This window comes from Bacillus rossius, chromosome 8 (genome assembly GCF_032445375.1).
Source record: "Bacillus rossius redtenbacheri isolate Brsri chromosome 8, Brsri_v3, whole genome shotgun sequence".
Lineage (NCBI taxonomy): Eukaryota > Metazoa > Arthropoda > Insecta > Phasmatodea > Bacillidae > Bacillus > Bacillus rossius.
In genome coordinates, this window is record NC_086336.1 from 62,778,920 (window position 1) to 62,801,979 (window position 23,060).

The 23,060-nt window shown below is 34.0% G+C and overlaps 1 protein-coding gene across 1 annotated transcript; it reads right to left on the reverse strand.

Annotated features, from left to right (window-relative positions):
- Window positions 1–260: 260 nt before the first annotated feature.
- On the reverse strand, window positions 261–22,754 carry LOC134535054 (uncharacterized). The gene is made up of 5 exons (XM_063373892.1): window positions 22,664–22,754; window positions 7,950–8,894; window positions 7,003–7,284; window positions 3,628–3,872; window positions 261–515 (listed from the first exon to the last, which is right to left on the reverse strand). The coding sequence occupies exons 2-5, from the start codon at window positions 8,892–8,894 to the stop codon at window positions 386–388; spliced, it is 1,602 nt and encodes a 533-aa protein (XP_063229962.1). The 5' UTR covers window positions 22,664–22,754; the 3' UTR covers window positions 261–385.
- Between the last annotated feature and the right edge of the window lie 306 nt (window positions 22,755–23,060).

The window sequence follows — 23,060 nt, forward strand, 5'->3', positions numbered from 1 at the left end:
TCCTACTATCAATAGAAGCACAGTAGCTTTACAAATTTAAAGTTTTAAATCCCAAATAATAATTGCAAATAAGAATTTATTGGTAACACATTAACAATAATACAATAAACAAGTCCGAATACAGCACAATTTACATAGTATGCTAATAGTATGCTCCGTTACCATCAAACATATTAAAAATAGCTCAACTAAAAAAAAACCGCTTAAAATTTATAATCTCAAAGCTGAAATAATACAAAATGGCTGTAATAACAAATCACGAAATCTTTTTTATAAACAATAAAGAAATGTGACAGGTTTACATTCATAGGTGTGCATTATCAACATTAAAACTAACATTTATAGAGGTACATATCAACATTTAAAAATAAAATCATTTTACTATTTACAATCTCCACATTTCTTTGAAATGAGTCAGAGCCTCTATTAATGACGCCACTCTTGTGTGTACAGCAGCAGGTTGTCGTTTGACTCTTTTAACCTTAGATCCTTCTCCATTTATTTGGAACACAAGTCTGTAAAACATCAAAAAATGAATATTAGTTTAGTGCACTGTAAATAAAAACATTTTATCAAGCCTTCACTTACCTCTGAATATTATATTTTAACTCTACAAATAAAATAGCAAATTATCATCTCACAAGTACAATTTGTCATATTTTTAAAATTTTATTACCATTGGCGATTAACCCTAGTGCACCTTCACATCTCAATTTAACACTTACCTACTAACTTCATTTAAATTTATTATTCTATAAGTTACAAACGTTTATAGCCTATCTTGATATTTACTCTGTTAGAAATGTATATTACCATTCATATCATTAGTATTAATACAAAAGCAATTTATGTATTTATTGTATGCAGACCCTAATTTTGGTATTCCATATTTATAGTAAATAGTATCCAATGTGGTTAAAATATCAAGATTTCTTTAGAAATTTATGAGAGTATTAAAAAAGAAAAAAATATATATTAGATCTCTGAAAAAATATAAATTATGTATGATGCAACATTTGGCAAACTTTAAACTGAAAACTGAAATTTGAAAGCAACACCCGAAAACTGAGTAAGTACACTGAATATTTTTTTTTCCGGATGAGATTTGCTTGGCAAGTAGCTTAAAGTATAATAGCATGAAATCAGAGCAAGCATTATAACTGGGAGAACATTTTTGAGTAAATACCAAAAATCTGTAAAATATTCCACTAAAAATTAAAACCTATGATGTATAAAGTTTTATGACAGTGACACAAGCTTTTATAATCGATATGCAATAACTCCAATATACTACTACTGCCACTACCATTTGTCACACTCTTCTCCCTTGAACTTAGCTGATAAGTAGGAAGAACATGGATCACAGAAATGAAAAGGGGAAGGTGAATTGTAGAAAGCATATTATGTGTAGGTATATGGTCTTGAGTTAAGCTTAGTGTCCTGGTGTGGTATTCATATTGTAATGCATTGTACAGTTTCCTAAATAAGGGTACATGTCCAAGTAAATAATTTAGTGTTTGTGTTTACAAATTGAACATAACTCCTCAGCAGTAGTGAGTATGTTATTGGACTGTACTGCTGCTGTGTTTATGAGTTTTAAATAACTGTCTTCAAGCCAAAAGTTACAACAAAAATGTCAACAAACTAAAATCATGTGTCCCATTACTGAATCGCGTATAGCAACAAAAAATAATGCATACTTTTTATCTGTTTGAAATTGTGTTAGCTTTGTATATGTTACGTAGGTGATTAGCTTCCCCTTACAAAAATATTTTTTTGCATCCATTTCTCCCAAGGCAGCTAGATTGTAAAGTCAAAATTATCTTGCAGTGCAGGCATACGCCTTTCTAATAAAATGACCTATACCTAAATGAAATACAGTAATGGTTTTTGCAGGGTGTATGCCTGCACAAATGGCTAATTTTTTACTTTGGCTTGCAGTCATAGGAAAACTATGCAAGCAAAATATTTTTCATAGTGTAAACTGCTCTCACAAGTAAAATTTCACAAAACTAACAACTTAAAACAAATATAAAATTAGATTTTTTGCACTTAAGGGTTAACACAATGGGACTGTTAAAACACATTTATCAGAAGAGATCTGTTGAAATTTAGGTACCAACAGGCCTAACAAAACAAAATAAATAATTTATCATAAATAGTAAGTTGAACTTCGAGCATTCAGCATCAGGAAAGAGCACCCCAAATAGTAACTGATTCAGAGTTGAAAGTGTCAGATGGGAAATTTTGTGTAAAAAAAAAGCCGGACAAGGTTCAAAAACGAACCGATGTGTGGTAACCACATGCTAACTGAGTGTCCAGAACAGCATGGCAACAGTGCAATGGCTATGTATGCATGTGGCCGCTGTGACTTGGTATGGCATTATATCACCATCTTCCAACCAGTTTACATTGTTGTTCTCTAGCTATGCACATTGGTTGATTATGTTTATCTCAGAACACTTTATCTATAATAGTTTTAACACACGAGAGCTTTCTAGATACAACTATTAAAGGAAAATACGCACATAGACACAAGGAACAATCAGTTGACCCAAAATTTGCAGTCAACAAAGAACTATGGTGCAGCACTAGCTAAATCTTGTTGGAAAAACATTGGATAATTTAGTCAAAATATATTTTCAAAATTATTTACTAGTTAAAACATTTTCAATGATTTATCGGCTGTGATAATTATTCCCGTTTATAATTATACAACACGTAAATTTTTGTTTGGGTAAGTATCTGCGTGAAACTGAAGGTTTAATTATATTTTCGTTTTACCTCAATGTTATTTCTTGTGTGCAAGCAAAAATATAAACGATGGAACAGTGTGTGTGGCAGTTTTTGGCGTGTATAATCATGGACACGCAGTTTTTGATTAGAATATAATAAGTACTATTTGCAAGGTGAATGAATAAGAGCCAGAAAAAGATTGACAGAGACAGTGAGAGAATAAGTGGAGCTAAGAGGATGGACCTGGGAGGATGTGGAGAGGGAGGAAATGTACTAAGGCAGGATGACAAGGAGGCTTGTAAACAACATGGTGAACAGGAGTGGAACATTGATGATGATGTTGATGATAATGATGAAGAAGAATTAACACTTCTATGCAGCTACAGTTTGATGACTGATCCACTTACACATCTATACATTCCATTATCAATGTACAGCCTAAATTTATGGACACAACAGTATGACATTTAAAGGAAATTCTCCCAAAATAGTGCATCAGTACACTAACTTCATACGATGAAGATAAACTAGTTAACTTAAATATATTTTGTTTTGTAAAAATATTGGTAAGTAGCAAATTTACTACATTAACATATACAATTTTTAAAAATAATGATACCCTTATTTTTTTGTTTGCTAAAATACTGAGAACTGACAAGTCAATTGTATGTTACAATGTTTCGAATTTAGACACAGACCTTGCTGTTGTACCATAATAAAGTTCTATAAAGCAGTCTAAAAATCAAACATTCCCATCCCCGTAAGGAAGTCCGAGAAATTAATTTTGTTCTCTTTTGGATTCCCAGCTACAGCCATTTCAAAACTTTTTTGAATGTAGTAGATGAAAAGACAAATTTAAAAAAAAAACTAATACTAATAAAAACAAATTACCTTTGGATGAACTCCCATATACCAGCTGTCTTGGGAGGGTATGCCACCGAATGCACAAAATACATTGCAAATGTTACCATTATAGCATCGCTGGCCGGCATTGGTGGACTGATGCAATGCCCTTCCATTGTGGGCAAATAACAATTACCCAATGGCAAATTGTTCCAGTCGTTACCACCCAGAACTGCAATGTGGGGATGAGGCATTGAAGCTGATGCTTCAACTTCAGCAACAGAAGCAGTATCCTTTAAAAAATATTAACAGAAATTGCTACAAAATTCTTTTATATTCAAAACAAATATAACTGCAACATATCAGCAGACAGAGCAATTACATTTGGTGACCGCATATATGTATCATTTTACAATTAAATGAAGAGAAAAAATACTGGTAAATAAGACTTCTTCTCATTAGCTGTTCACAATAGCATTGGTATAAATATATGGCATACAACGAACTAACACATGGACTGGTACTAAAAAAATCTAGGCACATTACACCTAAAGAACACTCATAAATCAATCCTGTACAGTTTTAGCAAAGTCTCGCCCCAGATGCATAGCTGTTGTTATTCTAATCATTTCCACAATCTACTTTCAACAAATGTAATGGTCTGATGTACAAAAATAAAACCACACTTCAGATTAGGAGCTACAGCACACTACTTACAAATGTTTCAAAAAAGTTAATTCTGGTTTTAATATAACTTAAAAGTTACTAACAATGAACATCTATGATGAATTGTTTCACTTCAAAATTTCTAGTTTTTTAATGTGTCATTTTACTTTTAGCAGTAATAAAAGTCTATTCATGGAATGTTTTTAAAAATTTATTTTTGAATAATATAAGTTAGATTATAATGCTGGTCTTTTACAGTTTTCACCCCAAATTAAACCTTTTTACTTCCACAAATTTGTATGTTATGTACTCATGGTACAATACAAAATGTTAAAACCAAGAGCTTCACTTTCTACATGGCAGCTTTAACATAATTAAAAACATATGAACAGGTCTTGGGATAGAGACGGGATAAAAAATAAAAGCAATTTTGCTCTAAATTCACTTCTGGGAAAAGTCAGTAATCAGGACAGCAGAAAATTTATTATTCCAGAAGTCTGGATGGGTTAAAGGTCAACATAATGGAACTGTAAAATATGGCCTTCTACTGTACAGATTTTAGGTAATTTTTCAATTAGGTTTAGATTTTAGTGCATCATATAACACCCACAAGAAAGGTAAACATACTGGCATGCAATGTTGGCTATTTATGCAATAAAATTTGACTTTCGGATATCAATTAAATTGATAGTGCAACCTCATCTACGGAGTCTGCACTTCAGTTTACTTTAATTGACATCAATACAAGTAACACAAAAGGAGAAAAAAATGTTCTAATTAGGATATGTTTCGTGCTGTTGTGCAATAACATATTTTGAAAATGGTTTGATTCATTAGAGCAATGAAATGTAACTTAACATTAGTATTTTAAAAATATATTGTAAGATGTTTGAGCTGGAACATGCAAAAATAGGCATTGCGCTTTGGTGTATTTAATGGTTAAAGTTTTTTTTTTAATGACGTGTGCATATGAAGAACAGAAATGTTTAAATATAGCTTACATTTTTAGCCAATTTTCCGATCTTATTAAGTTTTAATTGTAAAATTACAGATTAACACGGCTGTTTATGAATGAAAAATCTACTAAAAAACACATCAAGTAACTTTTTTGTACTAATAAAAATCAATGTATTCGATAAGTGGAACATGTTGGTTAAACAGCCATACATGTGCATTTCTGGTTTGAGCTACGGTAGGCCTACATTTGCTGATTTAAAAAAAATCCTTACAAAAAGAATAACTGAATTATTTTCACATACAAGCATACAAAATGTAAGGGTTGAAGCTTCATCCAATAAAAACATTAAAGTACTTAAAATCAGCATTTACTTGGTTAGCACTTTTTTTTGCAAAAGTGACCTGAGATGGCCAAGTCAGTATGTACTAGAAGACTAAGGCTAACTGGTTTCAACAGGTGCTATCATATCTCATTTATTCAGTATCTATTTTAATATAAAAAATTCAATAGTAAACAGTGAAGGTTGGCGTTGCATTTGAAACACTCAAAAATTGCTTCTGTTACCTAGAACCATATTATTGTGCAAGTATCGCCATAAACTTTTTAAATTTGTTATTTCTATCAAATATGGCATTAATGTAAATACCCTATATTTGGGCATGTACATGTTGTTGGAAACTTCATTTTAAAATCAACAAAAAATAATGTTTTTGATAGATACTACATTGTATCTAATACAGCGCATAGTAATTTATGCTTTTGTTTTATGGGAAAGTTTTGTATCTGCAGCTCCGTTTTTCCTGCGGAAATAGGAAATTATTATGGATGCAAACAAACAAAAACTTCACTAACAGGTATCTGTGCCACGCAACATCAGTTTATTTTTAATTCAGGCTGATTACATTGACTAACATGTTCAAAATTAAGTGTATTTGTACTTTAAGTGTATTGGAACATAATCAAATTTCCTTACTACTCACTCGGAAAATGGAAAAATGCTTTCAAAAGAATTTGTAGCAGTCCATGACAGTACATCATATGTTATACCTACTTAAAACGTGAGTTTAATATTAACATCAGCGAAGTTACGCTAGAGCCATGTGTACAGAATTTTTAAAAATCAACATGAATTAGAAGGTTTTTGTGTAATTATTCAGACATGTTAGAACACAAAAAAGGAAAGTTATGAATGTAAATATTTATTTCTTCAGTTCAACATTTGTTATGCCTTAAAAAATTTCTTATAAAAATGTGAAAAATTGTCCTTAACTATGCGGATACTAGGGCATTCACCTTTAAGAAGTCTCGGTTCTGTATAGTTATTGCACAGAAATTTACATTGGTATGTGCATTGTTAAATATTTGAAATGGTAGGTGATATTTCAATATTATTGGTTATGCAGTACAATTATTTCTACAGAAACTTCAATTATACAGCTAAAATTTTTCCTTTATGGAATTTCTATTCCATGTAGTAGGCACTATAATTATGTATGTTGTATGTGTGTGTGTGTACATACACATACATACACCGGGGCATACACACACGTATATAAAAGTTTAACAAAGTACACAGCCCGAAATTTACTCAGTATGTTCCCACTCAAAGTTAACCAGACTGACAAATTTGCATGTTCAGCTCTAACTAAACTTGATGCTAAAATTGGTACCTAATCAACCATCACTGCAAATTTATTAACATGAAGTAATTTATGTGCTGGGCTTACTACAGATTATTTAAAAAAGAAAATAAACAATTTTAGGCTACACTATCATTTACATACAATATAATAGAGTACCTCATACATCACAAATATTTCTTCTCGTTCCTGCCTCCACATGTGAATGAGGATATCAATAATGAAAATAAGCATTTGGTCTGAAGAGAAATTGTTTCTGTCAATAAAGACAAGCCTGTCGCGTATGTATGTCTTCTCGTCAGACAATTTCTTCGACTCCACATTAACCTTGGAGGTTAAAAATTTTTTCAATAATGGCAGTAGGGTCTGGTAAGCTTCATTAGCCACCTCAAGCAATGAAATTCCCATGAGTTTTTTAAAGTGATCCACTAGATATTCTTTCTGTAAAAAAACAATACAACATAATGAAAACAATTTTATACACAAAATAAAATTGGTTACAAATTAAAGTAATTAAAACCTAGTTTCACACTAGACATGTGCAAAGCTCCAATACTTTTACAGTAAGAAAAGTTTAATTAAGATTTAAAATTGTTTTGAATTCAATTAAAACTAACTTAAATTCAAAGCTGAAGGGAATTGGTGCATGTAAGCATTAGGTATTTTCCTAAATTTTTTGGTATATAAAATATGGGTATTTCTGGGTAGAGCTACGGTAGGCTTACAATTGAGAATTTAAAAAAAATCATTATAACAAAGTATAACTGAATTATTTTTACATACAAGCTGAAACCCAGTAGATCCATATTTGCACAATAAGTTATTATTCAATTCACTCACTAAATTGCATTAAAAAATGACCAGAAATGCCTATTACACACACTTGATTTCAATTTCATTGCAGTTTTTAATCACAACAGTAATCCTTGCAAACACTTGCTCATACCTATTTCTGCATGGCAAACATAACTGAAACCCCAGAAATGTTACATCTTCCTTATGTTATTTACTGGCCTTATTGAACAAATTTGTGTAACTAAAGATAAAACAAAATATGTTAGCTCAATTTACGTGCATTTTTTCATAAATACAGAAAAAATACCTACCTCAAAAAGAAATGGCCAGTGTTCACGCACAGTGTCCAACTGTTTGTTCAAGATTGATGGGCGCTGTGTGGCATACGTCACACTCATGTACCTTTTAATTTGTTCATTATTGCGATCTTCTGGTACCTTCTGAAACTCCTCTACCAGCCACATTCTTTTTTCGTCTTGAGTTGCAGGGGTCTCGTTTTCTGGCAATTCCTTTGGGAGAAAATTGACACACCCATAGCTGTCCTTTTTTGTTATCAGTTTCTTTTTGTTTTCCACACAGTCACCATCGTCGTCCTCGCCATCATCATAATGCAGCGATCTTTTCACTCCTCTGTTCATATTTTTCATCCGCTCTTCAAGCTTTCGTTGCAACAAGTGGTGACCATCACCAAGTAAAGTGCCATCTTCTAGCTTTAGCCCAAATGTGCTGGGATATTTCCCTACCAGCTCTTTGGCAAGGCTCTCAAAAAATCTAGAGCCTGGATGTGTGTCAAGTGCATGTACTTCATTACAGATTATTCTAACTACTTCATTCAAGACATTAGGTCTAGACAATGTCCTGTTTTGTTGCATACTTCTGGTAACATGTGGGGGAAACTTGTTGTAAGGAATTATGAAACTCTGTAGATTTTTTTTATTTCCTGAGCTTTTTGTAAGTGGGTGGAACAAAATGTTCTTGGGCGTACTTTTGTAACTAGAAGATGTTTCTGTCTCTGGAGTAGAGCACACTGCCACTACTGACAGCTCTGGAGTCAAATTGTGTGAGACCCTGGTCTGTATAGCTCGGTCAATTTTCAAAGCAGCAACTAGTTTCAAGGGCGGAACTAGATGTTTTTCAAAGCTTATGTATTGCAGGTCATCCAAGCACTGGACTCCAATTTCCTCCAGCTTTTCTGAAATTGCATCATCATAGGCGCCTGGAACTGTCTCTTGTATAAAATTAATTACTTCCTCCATCTGCAAATCACAAATACATAGTAACACCTGAGTAATATACTACAGTGCATATAGTATATATTGGGCATATAAAAAATTTAGGTAACTTAGGGGATCTCCCTACAATGGAAGAACATCAATGGTGTATGTGAAGTGCACAATTAATAGCAGATAAAATAACACTGCCAAACCATGTCCTGCAATACACTTCACGTACACATAGGAATACCCCTAGGCCTTTAAATGTACCTATATATAAACATAAATCATGCAAATGGTAAGAAAGCAGCAGTTATGTTAATATACCAAAACAAGTTAGTGATGTAAGAGCACTCAAGCAAGATCCCTAACCTGCATATACAATAAAATCCTTTTAAGAAATTTCAGACATATTAAAAATTTTACCAGGACATCTGGTACATTTGTTATTTTGAACGTATTACTTGTAAATAATTTTTACTAGGAACTCTTGGAGAGAGTTTCACTGTATTTGTGTACACACACAAACTTATTTATGAATTCACCTAATGCTACATTTAAGTTAAATAAACCTTACACAAAGTTGTGACCCATTACAACAAAGAAAACTGTATTTTATCTTAACCGTGCTTCATGGAAGTGGCACTTGCGAGTATATTGTGCAGTTTTGAAGTGGATGTGTATTAAATGTACTAAGTTTACTCTCTTGTGCACATGCAGAGGCAGATGCATACTGTATAATTATTTTATCTTTATGTTGCTGCCAACATATGGTCATGCTGATGGTGGTCTCGTGTTATTTATTTATTTATTTATACAGTTGCTACGAGTAGTTATTGGTTTAATTCAAAAGTTCACACTTTAGAGTTAACAGAAAAAAATATTTCATGCTTAACTCACCGGAAATTAGCTGGTCAGGTGCTTTAGTACAATAACAGGATAACCAAGATTTTCATAAATTGGGTATGGCTCATGATCTTGCAGACTGTTGATCGAGACACAAATAATGTTCCCTGATTTCTTTAGCTTATGTACACCAAAAGATTCCTGGTTTTCTGCTTCAGCTTGTTCTCCAATGATTAACAGTTCTGATTCTGATCCAGTCACTTGCAGAAACATATTCACAATGACAGTGTTCAAATCCAAATAAGAAGTTAAAACAAGAACATCATTTGATTTATATAGAGTTCCCTTGTGCATGCAAGAAGTGCCAACAGAAATATTTCTTCTGTCTAATTGTAATTCCTCAATTACGTGGTTCACAGCAGAACTAAAAAAGAGTGGATTGTAACTAGACCCATTACTGATTACAGTTGTACAATTAAATAAGCCAACTTCTGCATGTGCTGCTTGCAACAACTGGTGTTTGATACTTAGAGTTTTAGTCACGTTTTTGGTGTTGCTGGATGCTGACTGACACCTTTTGAAGTACCTGTGCTTGGATTCAAACCTCATCGTGCAAATGTTGGAAAGTGGACCGTACATCACCATCATCCTCGGATAATGTAACATGTAATGATGTTTAGGCCTCAGAGGTACATCAGGGTAAATATTTCTTCGAATATGCACATACTCTGTAACAGACTCCAACAAAATTCCTATTATCTGAAAATTTACCCTTGGAGATGATATTATTTGACAGATATGTAGGAGGAGTAGGAATAGTCTCCATGATGGATTAGAGTGGTCTAGTATTTGTTTCCCAATGAGAAGTGGCAGCATGCGAATAAATGTCCATGTCTGAGCAGCATGTCCTCCTAACCTACCAGAAAATGAAATGTGGCATGGTTTGTTGTTTGAATCATGATTCTTATACTTGAACTTTTCTATTTTTCTGTTCAAATTTTCACATGAAATCCATCCTTCAGTTTCAAAAGACTGCAAAATCAGTGGAACATCATACTGTGCTATACCTTCGAAAACGTCGTGTCCAATACAAGGGGGTAAATGGTCAACAACATGAAAATATTCAAGATCATTGAATAATGAATTCATCTTTAAGCCCTCAAAACTGATCAAATTATTTGCTGTAGCAGTGTGTAAAGCCAATTCATATGATTCTTTGGTTCTTACAGCATCGTACAGTTTTCCATTGTGGAAATCTTCTCTCGAAATGCAACAATAGCGACAAAAGTACTGACATGAGCTGAAATTTTCAACAAAGCCTCCAATGCAATGGCTGCCAAGGTTGTCTCCAGCAATAAATACTACGGAACCTTTCACTTTCTTTTCCCTAACATCAATCCCATTCATTTCAAGAGATTTTAATTCTTTGACCAATCGCTGAAAAATAACTCTCTGACCAAAATACTTAAAATCTTTTGATTTACATAGCAAAACAAGTTGTATTGCATCTACATTCGCTCTGCTCCATGGATGCAAGTTTGCTAATGTGTAATACACAGCAAGCATCTTCAATTCTTTCCTACTTGAACCAAGAGGGTTTGCAACCAGAAATTCATCTTGGAAAAGAATGACTTGCAGCGCTTCTGAATCGACAGAAAAAAGAGGATGTGTTACTAGTACCTTTCCATCTCTAATGTCTGTCAGCTCGAACTTACTTGGAATATTATAATTTTTAATGTTCTCCACATACTGCAAAAAAACAGATTCGTCAGCCATAAATGCTTGCAGTGAATCCAATATGGGTACATAATGCATATGACATTCTTTATTACATTTATTTAAGCCTAATCGCACAGCAACAGGTTTTACAAATTTACAATTCTCTTCATAATATTTCCTTCTGGAATATGTACTTCTTAGCGGACTTTTCTTCTCCAGTGACAGTGCTTCAAGAATACCATGTTTTTCTTCAAATACATCTTGCATTATTTGCCTCAAAGTGGATTCTTCAACAATGCCTGATAGCTTACTCATTAAGTTCGCTCTTACAGCTTCAAGTGTATAGTTGGAAATAGATGTAAACTTCTGAAGAATTAACTGAATAGTGTGTTCAGACAAATGGTACTTGGAAAGGAGAGTGAGTAAAAAGTAGGCAACACTCTGGGTGATTGAAGCACATGAATTGGTTAGCTCCATTTCAACACAGTTTGTTTGCACTATTTCAACACATCTTTGAGAGGGCTGTTCTGAAATTCTATTAGCAATACTGTTCTGACACACCTCATTTTGATTACTCTCCGCCTCTTTTTCTGTGAAATGAGGTCTAAGTAAATTTGTCTTGAACGAATTATGGGCCCTTGACAAATGGGCAGTGAATGATGACAAAAGTGAATAATACTTGTCACAGCCATTATGTGGACACTTCACTCTAACATCTCTACTGGACTGCAAGTGCTTTTTCAGGTGGCTAATGATACCTTCAACACTTTTATATTCATCAGAACATGATTGGCAAGTAAATTTTTCACAAACGATACTGGTTTCTGCAATAGGAACTTGAGTGCATGTCTTATGATCTCTTGATAAGTGAGTGAGGAATGAGCTATGACAACTGAACTGTCGACGGCAGGATACTTTGCCACACACAAATCTAGATTTAATCCCAGATACGTGGAAAACTGAGCAATGTCTGCTGTACAGCACAGGATATTTTGTTACAAAATCACATTGTTTCTCCTTACAGTGAAAAGTTACTTCCATTTTCTTTACCACTCTTCAATCATCTGTAAGGGAAAAAAATGTTTTGTTTTATTCACTGGACGAGCAAAATTTATTTCTTATATTAAACAACTCATTTAAAAGTTAATATTCTCTGTGTAGGCCCTATCCTAAAACAGGCTAATAAACAAATTCATACGTAAAGCAAATGACACATTATCCCATCAAATATACTTACGGTGTCTGCTAATTATTATGCTAACCAAAATTAATTGAAATGTTAACTCAGTAACTAGCGAAAACCAGACACGATTTATTTTGTAAAACTAGGTCACTTAGTATGTAAAATAAATTTAAAACTATGCTTCTCAATTCATTGTGTTCTCAAAGTTAATTAAAACAAAAGTCTTACAAGAAAAAGCAAACGGCCAAAACATTACGCAATTGTAGCTCTCCGCGCGAAAGCTATCTCAATGTTGATGAAGCTGGAGCCAGTCTAGCCCTTATCATTCTCCGGTTTCCGTACCTAAAACTTGCCATTTAGCGCTGGATTTACATTTAAGTAAACATGGAGCTTGTTATGTTATATTTACTGCTTTAACTTCATGTCAGTCGTTTAGGAAACACATGACTACGAACGTTAATGGCATTTAAAAAATGCTTGTGTATGTGTGGCTTTATATTTTAATGCACCTTTAATCGATTATTTATTATAAATGTAAATACAATTTACATTGTACTTCCACTTTAGAATGCATATTATAACTTTCAAAACCTCATATATATTATATGATTTGTTTAATGTAAGTGTGAAGTTCTCTTTCCATGATAATTGATTGTATTAGGTGACGAAAAACAAAATTAAATTAAAATTAATTACTATTATTACTATTCGATTGTCAGCATTCATAGTGTACAAACAATGCAGAACATATAACTTACAATGTTAAACTTTCCATTTAAGCCACTTTTGCGCTTTTTTGGAGTAATATCAACTTATACCATAGAATAAACGGCATTTATTATTTCCCGCTCTCCGCTATGTATCACTTTACCGCGCCTCTGCGAGCTGCCACCTTCGCCTTCTATTTTCGGGTATACACTGAAGGGCGATATTTTCCTAACAGCCACTACACGGCTCTCGGCTACGTGTCGCCTGCTTACCCCCTCTTCTTTCTCCGGTCCCGCTGTCCCCGCACCCCCGCGCTGAGAGACGCGAAGATAACTGCCGGGCACAGTACACACTAGGTATTGATGTGCAGTTATAAATATTATGTTATAAAAAGGTATTGTAACAAATAATAAGTTAAATTTTTGCCATATCTTGGACCTCTGTTTTGAGAATGAGTTGATATTTTTAATTGAACTCCAAGAAACATGTTAGAATTTTATACATGATAATGCATTATTAATAAAAATAAAACAAATTATTATGTAGCACCACGCCAAAACATTATGATCAAAAATAATTTTATTATTTTCATAAAAAATATACAGATGTCAAAAAAATTAAAGAGAATATAATTTTGAAAACATATTCAGATTATGAATAGTTATGGTTACTTAATTTTGAATTTACTATAGCTGATGTAAAATACGCAGTAAAAAACAATAACAAAGAAAGTTTTAGTTAAATTTTTGTTTTATTTTCCATTTAGGTATTGCTGATTTTTTTTTACTTTGAAATAAGTAGGTACATGTGTGTTGTAATTTCAAACTATGAAGAATCAAAATTGAAACATTTAAGATAGAACACCATAAATGTTAAAAATGAAGTTCAGCTCTAGTGTTTATTTTTGGATTTTTTAAAGGGGAATGGTGAAGAGATAAATGAGAGATTGTTTACCCTTTGCTTATGCAAGTGGTTCTTATGCATGATATCTTAAAATAATGTGTTTTTTTTGCATACATCTGCCATAAAAGTTTAAAGCAAAGTTCTGATACTTGTAAAAATATATTTGCATTTTTTATTATGCTGCAACTAAGATGATATGCCATAAATAATAATCGTATTGTAAATATATCCATTAAATTAGATTATCTCCTTACTGGCTTTCTTAACTTTCCTCCCACCACTTCACATACCAAGACTAACGAAGAAGCCGGAGCAGAAACATTTTCCCTATTATGCCTTAAAACATTTTTATGCAAGGTAAAAGTTCCGTATTCCGTATCCAGGTGTATACAAATATACCTTTGATACTGATGGCATGATCCTGTACACCTGATCCTGTGGTACATGATGCTTATTTTTTTAGCAGTGGGAAGGCGCTGTCGCGCGAAACGTGATGTAAAATATAAATTACGTCAGGTTTCGGGCTGACGCGCGAAACGCGTTGGCGCTACGTACCTTCCCACTGCTATAAAAAAAAACATGTACCACAGGAACATGCCATCAGGGTCATACCATCAGGATTAAAGGGTTAACTTGGATACGCAATACGTAACTTTACCTTTATTAGCAAGTAGGAACAAAACTGAAGAAAAAAATTAGTTCCATCAAGCATGTCTACAGTGTTTTTACCTATGTAGTATGATGATATTTGTCGGAAAGGTTTGTTAAGTTATTAAATAACATAATTTTAAATAAGCGTGTGTGTGACTGTGTTTGGCGCCCTATACGAGGACCTGCACATGAATTTTCAGCGTGGATGTGAGGACCTGTGGCGATCCGAGGACCTTACACAGGTCCTCGGATTAAAATTCCTCGGATTCGCGTTCTACGATCAAACTGGTGTTGGAAGGATTTTCGCCGGGTCCTCGGATAAAACGTGAAGGGTCAACCATGTAGTTCGCGTGTGTATCCACCACGTTGTGCTACTGTCGCCCGTCTTTACACACGCTCTGTATCGTTTGGCGTTGCTCATCTTATATAAGGACCCTTACACAGCTATCCACACACTTTCAAAAACACACACTTAGGTAGTGAGCGCGGAATCCGAGGACGCAGTCACGACACACTTGTGCTTAGAAGCCGACTCTGAGGACGTGATATTTTTTTTACACACTATATCTCAAAAGCAGAGTACGAGGACTTCGCTAGATGCAGGTTACATCGTATTTATGAAAAATTTTAATCATTACAGCGGTGGTATTTTCTCTGCTTTATTAATGAAGCTTTTCATTAGGCTCCATATGTAATTATCCCTATTACTTAATTTAGATATTTTCTCATCTCATAAACTCGTGCGTCTAAAAGCTGCTTCGTTAAAATTATGCTATTCAATTAATTCTATATTAAAAGCTATTATTCGTTATCGGTGCCTCAAGCACCACCTACCCAAGTGTTTATTATAAATGTTTAAATCTTTAATGCACTGCGGAAAGAGTCAAGTTTGTGTGTATTTTTTTCTTATTTATACTATTATTAATTTATATTTAATAAAAAATTTCATACTATTCTTAATTAAAACTTATTAACATTTATTTTAATTTTTTTTGTTATAATTTATATTCATTAGTTTGGTTTTTTATACAAAGCGTGTTTTTTTTATTTTTTTGAACTATTAATTATTTTCTACTATTTAGTTTATTTATAAAAGCGTACTTTTTAGTTTTTTAACTATTATTTTGATTAGAACAAAATTAATAGGTAAGTCAATCACCATTCATTACAACAGCAAACAAGGCTTTTTCCTACAAAAAAAAAATTGTAAATTTAAATTCCTGCTTATTTTGTTGAATTGAAAATTCTCTTTGGTATTCGGAAATTTGTTAATATTAGAGAAATCGGCTAAAGATAATGGTTGGAAATTAATTTTAACATAAATTCCTGCCTTATCGACTAGATGAAAATTATAAAAATTGACAAAAATCTTATTTTTCAAATTAAATAATGGAATAATCTTTTTAAATTAGCGTATTGTCATCGGTCCTCGATAAATCTACACAGTTTGAATGAAATCTGACAGTTTAAAGTGGGTCACAATCGCACCCAAAGGAGTCGGTTACAAACATACAATCATACAGGTGAAGCTAATATAAAGCGTGGTTGAGGTTTTCTCTGGGAATAACTGCCTGAATCCTAGAATTTCTTACCAATGGCGGCTCCAGGAAGACCTCTTGGGCAGGGCTCTCACACACAGGAGGATGCGGTTAATAATCATGACATTGCCAGAGGGGATATTCACCAAATATATGGCCTCAAATACTGACATTTAGTATTTTTCGTACAAATTTTGATTGAAAGAAGAGTTTAGCTCATTTACGAAAGTATTTAAGTTAACATTAGTATTCCCTACAAATAAATAAGAAGTAAAATTTGGGCTCGGAAGAGGCTATCGCCCCCTGCGCCCTTCCACTGGAGCCGCGCTTGTTTATTACTTCCCGACCAGGCGGCCTCAGCGGTAGACACTTTTCCTGCAAACACATGTGCGTATCGCGATATCCGATACCCCGACGCGCTGACAAGGCCACCGAGCAGCCGTCAGACAAACTTCCCCTCCGCTGCCTTCACAGCAGCCGCTCGCTCCACTCCTCGGCTCCAGACGCCGGCTGAAGAATACGCCGCGCGAGGGAGACACTTCCCGGCAGAATAAATGTGCGGAAATGCATTTCGTCGTAGAAGAATTCTGGGAGATTTTCAGCAGTGACCTATGTATTTTTTTTACACCATTTTAATCAACGATTAATACTCTATCGTTGTGTGTGTCTACTTTTTTTGTATGCATTACACACGATACATATAACAGCTGCGTAAAACCACACATTCGGAAATAGTTTTACCTATGTTACGAAATTTAAAAAGCATTATAAAAATTATAGATCGACCCATTCATCCTTTCCCTATACACAAAAAAAATGACAGTTTTATCTGTAATGAGAAGCTGCAAATTCTTCTTAACAAAAGGCCCTACAATCACGCCCTGAAGACTGTCTGTATAGGCCTCTTAATGGTCGGCCATGACGGCCATGAATGACAAAACACAGACGAAACCTTTTCTTTTAAGATGAAGGTGGAAAGTTTATCTCGGTGGTGAAATTAAATATTTGGATTTTCTGAAGATATTGATTATTCAATTAATTTTACAAAATTTACAAAATGTCAGTTTACATTATTTTTGTAGCCTCGACTGAACTCGGTTTACAAGACGTCAGATAATTAGTAGATGCCTCAAACTGAGAAACTAGGAAATTAAAACATGAAACTGCACGCGGTACACAGACTCACGGCGAAAAACTTTACGAAGTGGGGTGGGAGGCTTGGGCCTCCCTCACCCAAACGGCCTACGGACACGGGCGGAAAAAAAAAATTTAGAAAAAAAGAAATTTAAGTGCACCGAAAGAAAATAAAATTACTTGTTATTAAAAAAGCGTTATAAGGCCCGGGTGCTGCCTGTGTCCGGTAAATTTAGTCACTCGCCAAAACTTTTACTTTTTATATCGCTATTTGGGCCGCAGCCCCGCACCCAACCAGCCTCACTGCCGGCACAGTGACCTCGGCCCACGCAGCCCAGCACCGCCACACTTACCCATGCCACTCGCTTCCCCTGGAACCGAAGAAGGCAAGCGTCGCATATCGCTTATCAGGCCATGATAGGGATGCCTTTGTGTAAACGAGAACCCGACAAACTAAATACTCCTCCACACACCCAGCTATCGAATTAAAAGTTGTAGGATTGTACTTTGTCTTGCTCGGAGACATATACAAGCAACAAGATAACGGGAATGGGGTGAGTTCAGCGAAAAGGAGGGCTGGTAGGGGGAGAGACTTGAGCGAGGGTCATATAAACACGTCCCGGTGATATCCTTTGCAACCAAGCTGCGAAGAAATGTGTCCTCGTTTAGAATGTTAAAATTGAAGACGTCCTTATATTCACTGTAATGCGCGCAGTGTGTGATATTATGTCCTCGCAAACGCATTAAACGCACAATGTTACTAACACACATGTGTAAGGGTCCTAGTTTAGACTGTTACAATTGAAGACGTCCTTATACTCACTGTAATGCGCGCAGTGTGTGATATTAGATCCTCACGAACTCTTCAAATGCACAAGGCTTACTAACACAAAATAAAGCAAAAATAAATACGGTACCAAACAAATTTATTGTTCGCGACACTAAAATGTGTTTGGAAATAATCTGCCTCTATTCAATCATGCAGCATGTATTTCGTGTTTTGATTATTATAACAACGTACGTTAAAATAGTCTTAGCCAAAGGCGTAGCCAGGATTTTAGGTTGGGGGGGGGGGGGGGGGTGAATTAAACATTTGGCTATTCACCCGTCCTTATAAAGCGGGTGGTCCGGGAGTACGGTACTCCCCCGGGAAAATTTTGATTTTTAGGTTAAAAATGGGTCTATTTTATCAGTTTTAATGATATAACATTGAATATTATACTGCTATAAATATTATTAATTTTTGAATGCTAAAATAACAAACGCAAATCGAGTAAAAAAATTTCCACACATTTGGGGGGGGGGGGGGGGGAATGGATCCCTATAAACCCCCCCCCCCCCTTCCCTACGCCCCTGGTCATAGCTAATGAATTTAAAAATCCATCTTACTTTTACATATCTGGCAATTTTCGCAGGAAATATTTCTTTGTCACACATATTTACGTGCTTTTGGACGTTTGCCACAACCACCTGTAAGACAAAGCTGCGAGACTGCTTCCCCGCTTAGCAAAGAATTTATTTTCAATCTTGTGCATGCGATAATACACAAGTGTTTCCCGATTTCCATTATGCGACATTATATGTCATTTATAAAATACAATCTACATATATATATGTTTTAATTTACCAATCTAGGATTAGGGCTAAACAACTTCTCGAAATATTTATATTATATTAATTGAAGAAACAAGCCAAAAGTGTGCAATTTATTTTCTTTCTTTATAGGCAAAAGAACATGAATTTGCATAATTTATTAAAATACTTTTAATTCACACGTGATTACATAGTACTAAAAAAAGGATTATAAAAACTTTATTTTAGCAAAAATATAGCATTTATTCGGTAATGATAAACTGAATTTTTGCTGAAATCGCAAATAAAAAATTTTAAAAGTGCATTTTATTGACAAGTGAAACGATTAAACCAACAGTGGTACCATTCGAAGCCACACTGCAGTAGGTCCTCGCATTGAAAGGTCCTCTCGTTCACTTGTTAAGACGATTGTCCTCGCAAACACTGTCTCAGGTCAGTTGCTTCTGAGTCCTCTGATTCACCTAAAGGGAGTAGGTCCTCGAATGGGGCCCTAGACACGTATAAGTGTGTGTGTGTGTGTGTGTATATACATAGGTGTGTGTGTGTACACACATATGTGTGTGTGTGTATATATATATATATATACACATACACATCTAAAAATATATAGTACCATTAGAACACCAAGTGATTGTATATTGTTGCAAGAAGATATAAATAATGTAACTAAGTGGTGTTAAACTAACGGAATAAAATTAAATCTTAAGAAGATTAAAATAATATCATATTCTAGGAAAACATATACAGAAACTTTTAATTATGTAATAAACAACAACATGATACAGAGAACTTATTTTATGCGTGATCTAGGTATTCTCCTAGATTCAAAATTTTACTTTTATCACCACGTGGATAATTTAATTGCAAGTGCAAACAAAATAATTGGGCTTATGAAATATTTAACTTATTTGGCTAGCTCTCTTGCTTCTGTAATTAGTCTTTATTTTACCTTAGTAAGATCGAGATTAGTATGGCTCTGTCATCTGGAACTCTATAACTACCACTGACTCAAATAGACTTGAAAATATACAAAATAAATTGTTGAGATACATTTATAACAAACATTTAATAGATGATAATTCAGAGAATTTTAACTACGACTTAACCCTTGAAATCTTGAACACGCATACACTACAGTTTAGAAGGAAAGTTACTGATACTGTTTTTGTAATAAATTGTTTTATAAATGTTTACCACAGCACTGAAATATTAAACAAAATTGGTCTTCGAGTTCCGTCATTCAATCATAGAACAATGCGACCCTTTCGAACGTATCACATAAAAAATGAACTATCAAAACGGTGTACTGATAATTGCAATGATATTTTGAAAGATTTAGACCCTTTCCAAAGGGCAAAAAAACTCAATGAAAGACATTTTGAAATCTTAATTTTCTTGCAGTTAAGATAACTTCTGATGTAAATGTTTTATTGTTATTTCATTGATAAGAATTAATTTAAAATTGACAAATGTAGCTATTATAATCTTATATGTGTCTTTTGTCATGTGTTTATGTTTGTGTTGTCCCATTTTTATTGTTGTGTTTATCATTGTGTTTTGTGTACGTTATTGTTATTTCTTTATGTAATATTTGTCAAGTGCCCACCTGTTAAATGCTTTGACTGTTGGTAGGCACTCAAATAATAATAAATAAAAATATATTCATACATATCTATATATATAAAAATGAAACCCATTTTCCTTGGTCACGGCATCACGCGTGAACGGCTGGACCGATTTCACTAATTTTTTTTTGTTGTGTTTGCTATGGTCAGGAGAAGGTTCTTATGAAAGAAAAAATTAAGAAAATTGTACGGAAAATTAGAAAATTTAAGAATAATGAATTCCTATTTCCCTTGGTCACGCCATCACGCGTAAATGACTGAACCGATTTCACTAATTCTTTTTTTGTTGTGTTTGTTATTGTCACGAGAAGGTTCTTATGAAAGAAAAAATTAAGAAAATTGTGCGGAAAATTAGAAAATTTAAGAATAATGAATTCCTATTTTCCTTGGTTACGCCATCACGCGTAAATGACTGAACCGATTTCACTAATTCTTTTTTTGTTGTGTTTGTTATTGTCACGAGAAGGTTCTTATGAAAGAAAAAATTTAACGGAAAATTAGAAAATTTAAGAATACTGAACCACCATATATAAAATTATTTCCAAACTAACCCAACACTTTGTACAATATAAATATTTTTAAAGTAACCTTATGACATTCAGCTTTAAGCGTTTACAGTTTCCAGTGCGGCTTGCATTTGCAATGTCAATAAATAAATCGCAAGGGCAGTCGCTAAGTGTATGTGGCATCAACCTAGAAAATCCATGTTTTTCACATGGCCAATTATATGTCGCCTGTTCCCGTGTCGGAAAACCATCAACATTATTTATTTACGCGCCAGAACATAAAACTAAAAATATAGTTTATCAAAAAGCATTAGAGTAGAGAGAAGCAGTGAGGGGTACAGAGACTATTAGTTGATTTATAGAGCGCGCGTGGTATTGAGCTCATTGTTTACTTAAAAATGCCAAGTTGTTCAATAGCAATTTGTAAAAACATTAGTGGAATTATTGAATCCTATGGAATAAACACTATTTTGACAATATATATTTTGTTTTTTATTTAATTAAATTAGGAAGGTCCTTTTCAGTTATAGTGATACCAGGGAATTATGGATTCATTTTTATATGGAGGATATTATAGATTCCAGTTCAAATTGAATAGGTACTCATACCTAAGATAGGTCAGCTATACAAAATAAAGTAGTGCATCATTGCTACGCTAAGGCGGTACGAAGTTCGCCGGGTCAGCTAGTACATATATAAAAACCAACGTTTCAGTAGTAAATTAAACTTGTTTAGTTAAAATACAATGCTGTATTAAATAATTGGTCTACATATTTTGGAAAACATTAAGTATGTTTAATAATAACATTTTTAATATTCTAAAATCATTAGTCCTATAGACTGGTAAATAGCAAATGCAATAGGTCAAAAGTTTTTGCCTAAATATTTAAGGATTCATTCGTTATCTTAAATTTTCATATTAAGTATTTGTTGTGAACTCATTTAAAGCTATATACCTAAATTAAAAGTGTATTTTGAAAAGTTATCCCCGCATTAGAATTTTTTTGCACAATATGCTCTGTAACTTATTTATCGGGCAAAGTATTGCACACCAGGACATTATTAGACTAAAAACCTCGTACCTAACTTTTGGTTTGCATTCTTAAAATTAGTTTAATTAAAGCCCCTTTATCACATTTACCAACAATATAATTGCTTTGCAAAGCTTTATTACCAGAACCAAAATAAAATGACGAATAGGCTTATAGGCATAATTATTATACAAGGCTTATTTATAAAGAAGCCAAATGCTTCTCGTCGCAATATCAATTACGAAAAAACCAAAATAAACTAGCAAACAATGTAGTTACAGACCTTCAGCACATAGTGACCACTATACTACGTACCCAAATTATTAAAAAAAAAAGAAAAAAGAAACAAAAACAAACAGGAAATTGATACATACCTTATGCTGCCCCACTTCACAATAACTCGTGCTACAAAAAATATTCAGAACACGTACACGTGACCGGCGTACACGAGACGCATGGTTACTCTTGGGCTTCAACAATGGAATGAAGAATCTTCCTCTTCCACGGCGACAATTGCGGCAGCGTTTAGCGCTCCAAACGGTACCACTCGGAACTACCGCAGAGAGCTCGGTGTAATAAGAGCAGTAGATAACACAGTTTCGGTGCTACATGCAAGGACTGGGATCTCTGATTACACAGCCACACACACTGCTATCTTTCAGCGACGTCTTGCTCAAGCATGACCGTGGGAATGATGTGTTCAAGGCGCTCCCTCACTTCGCTCTCTCTGTTTTGTCCATACCTCATGCCAATGCTGATGCAGAGAGAATT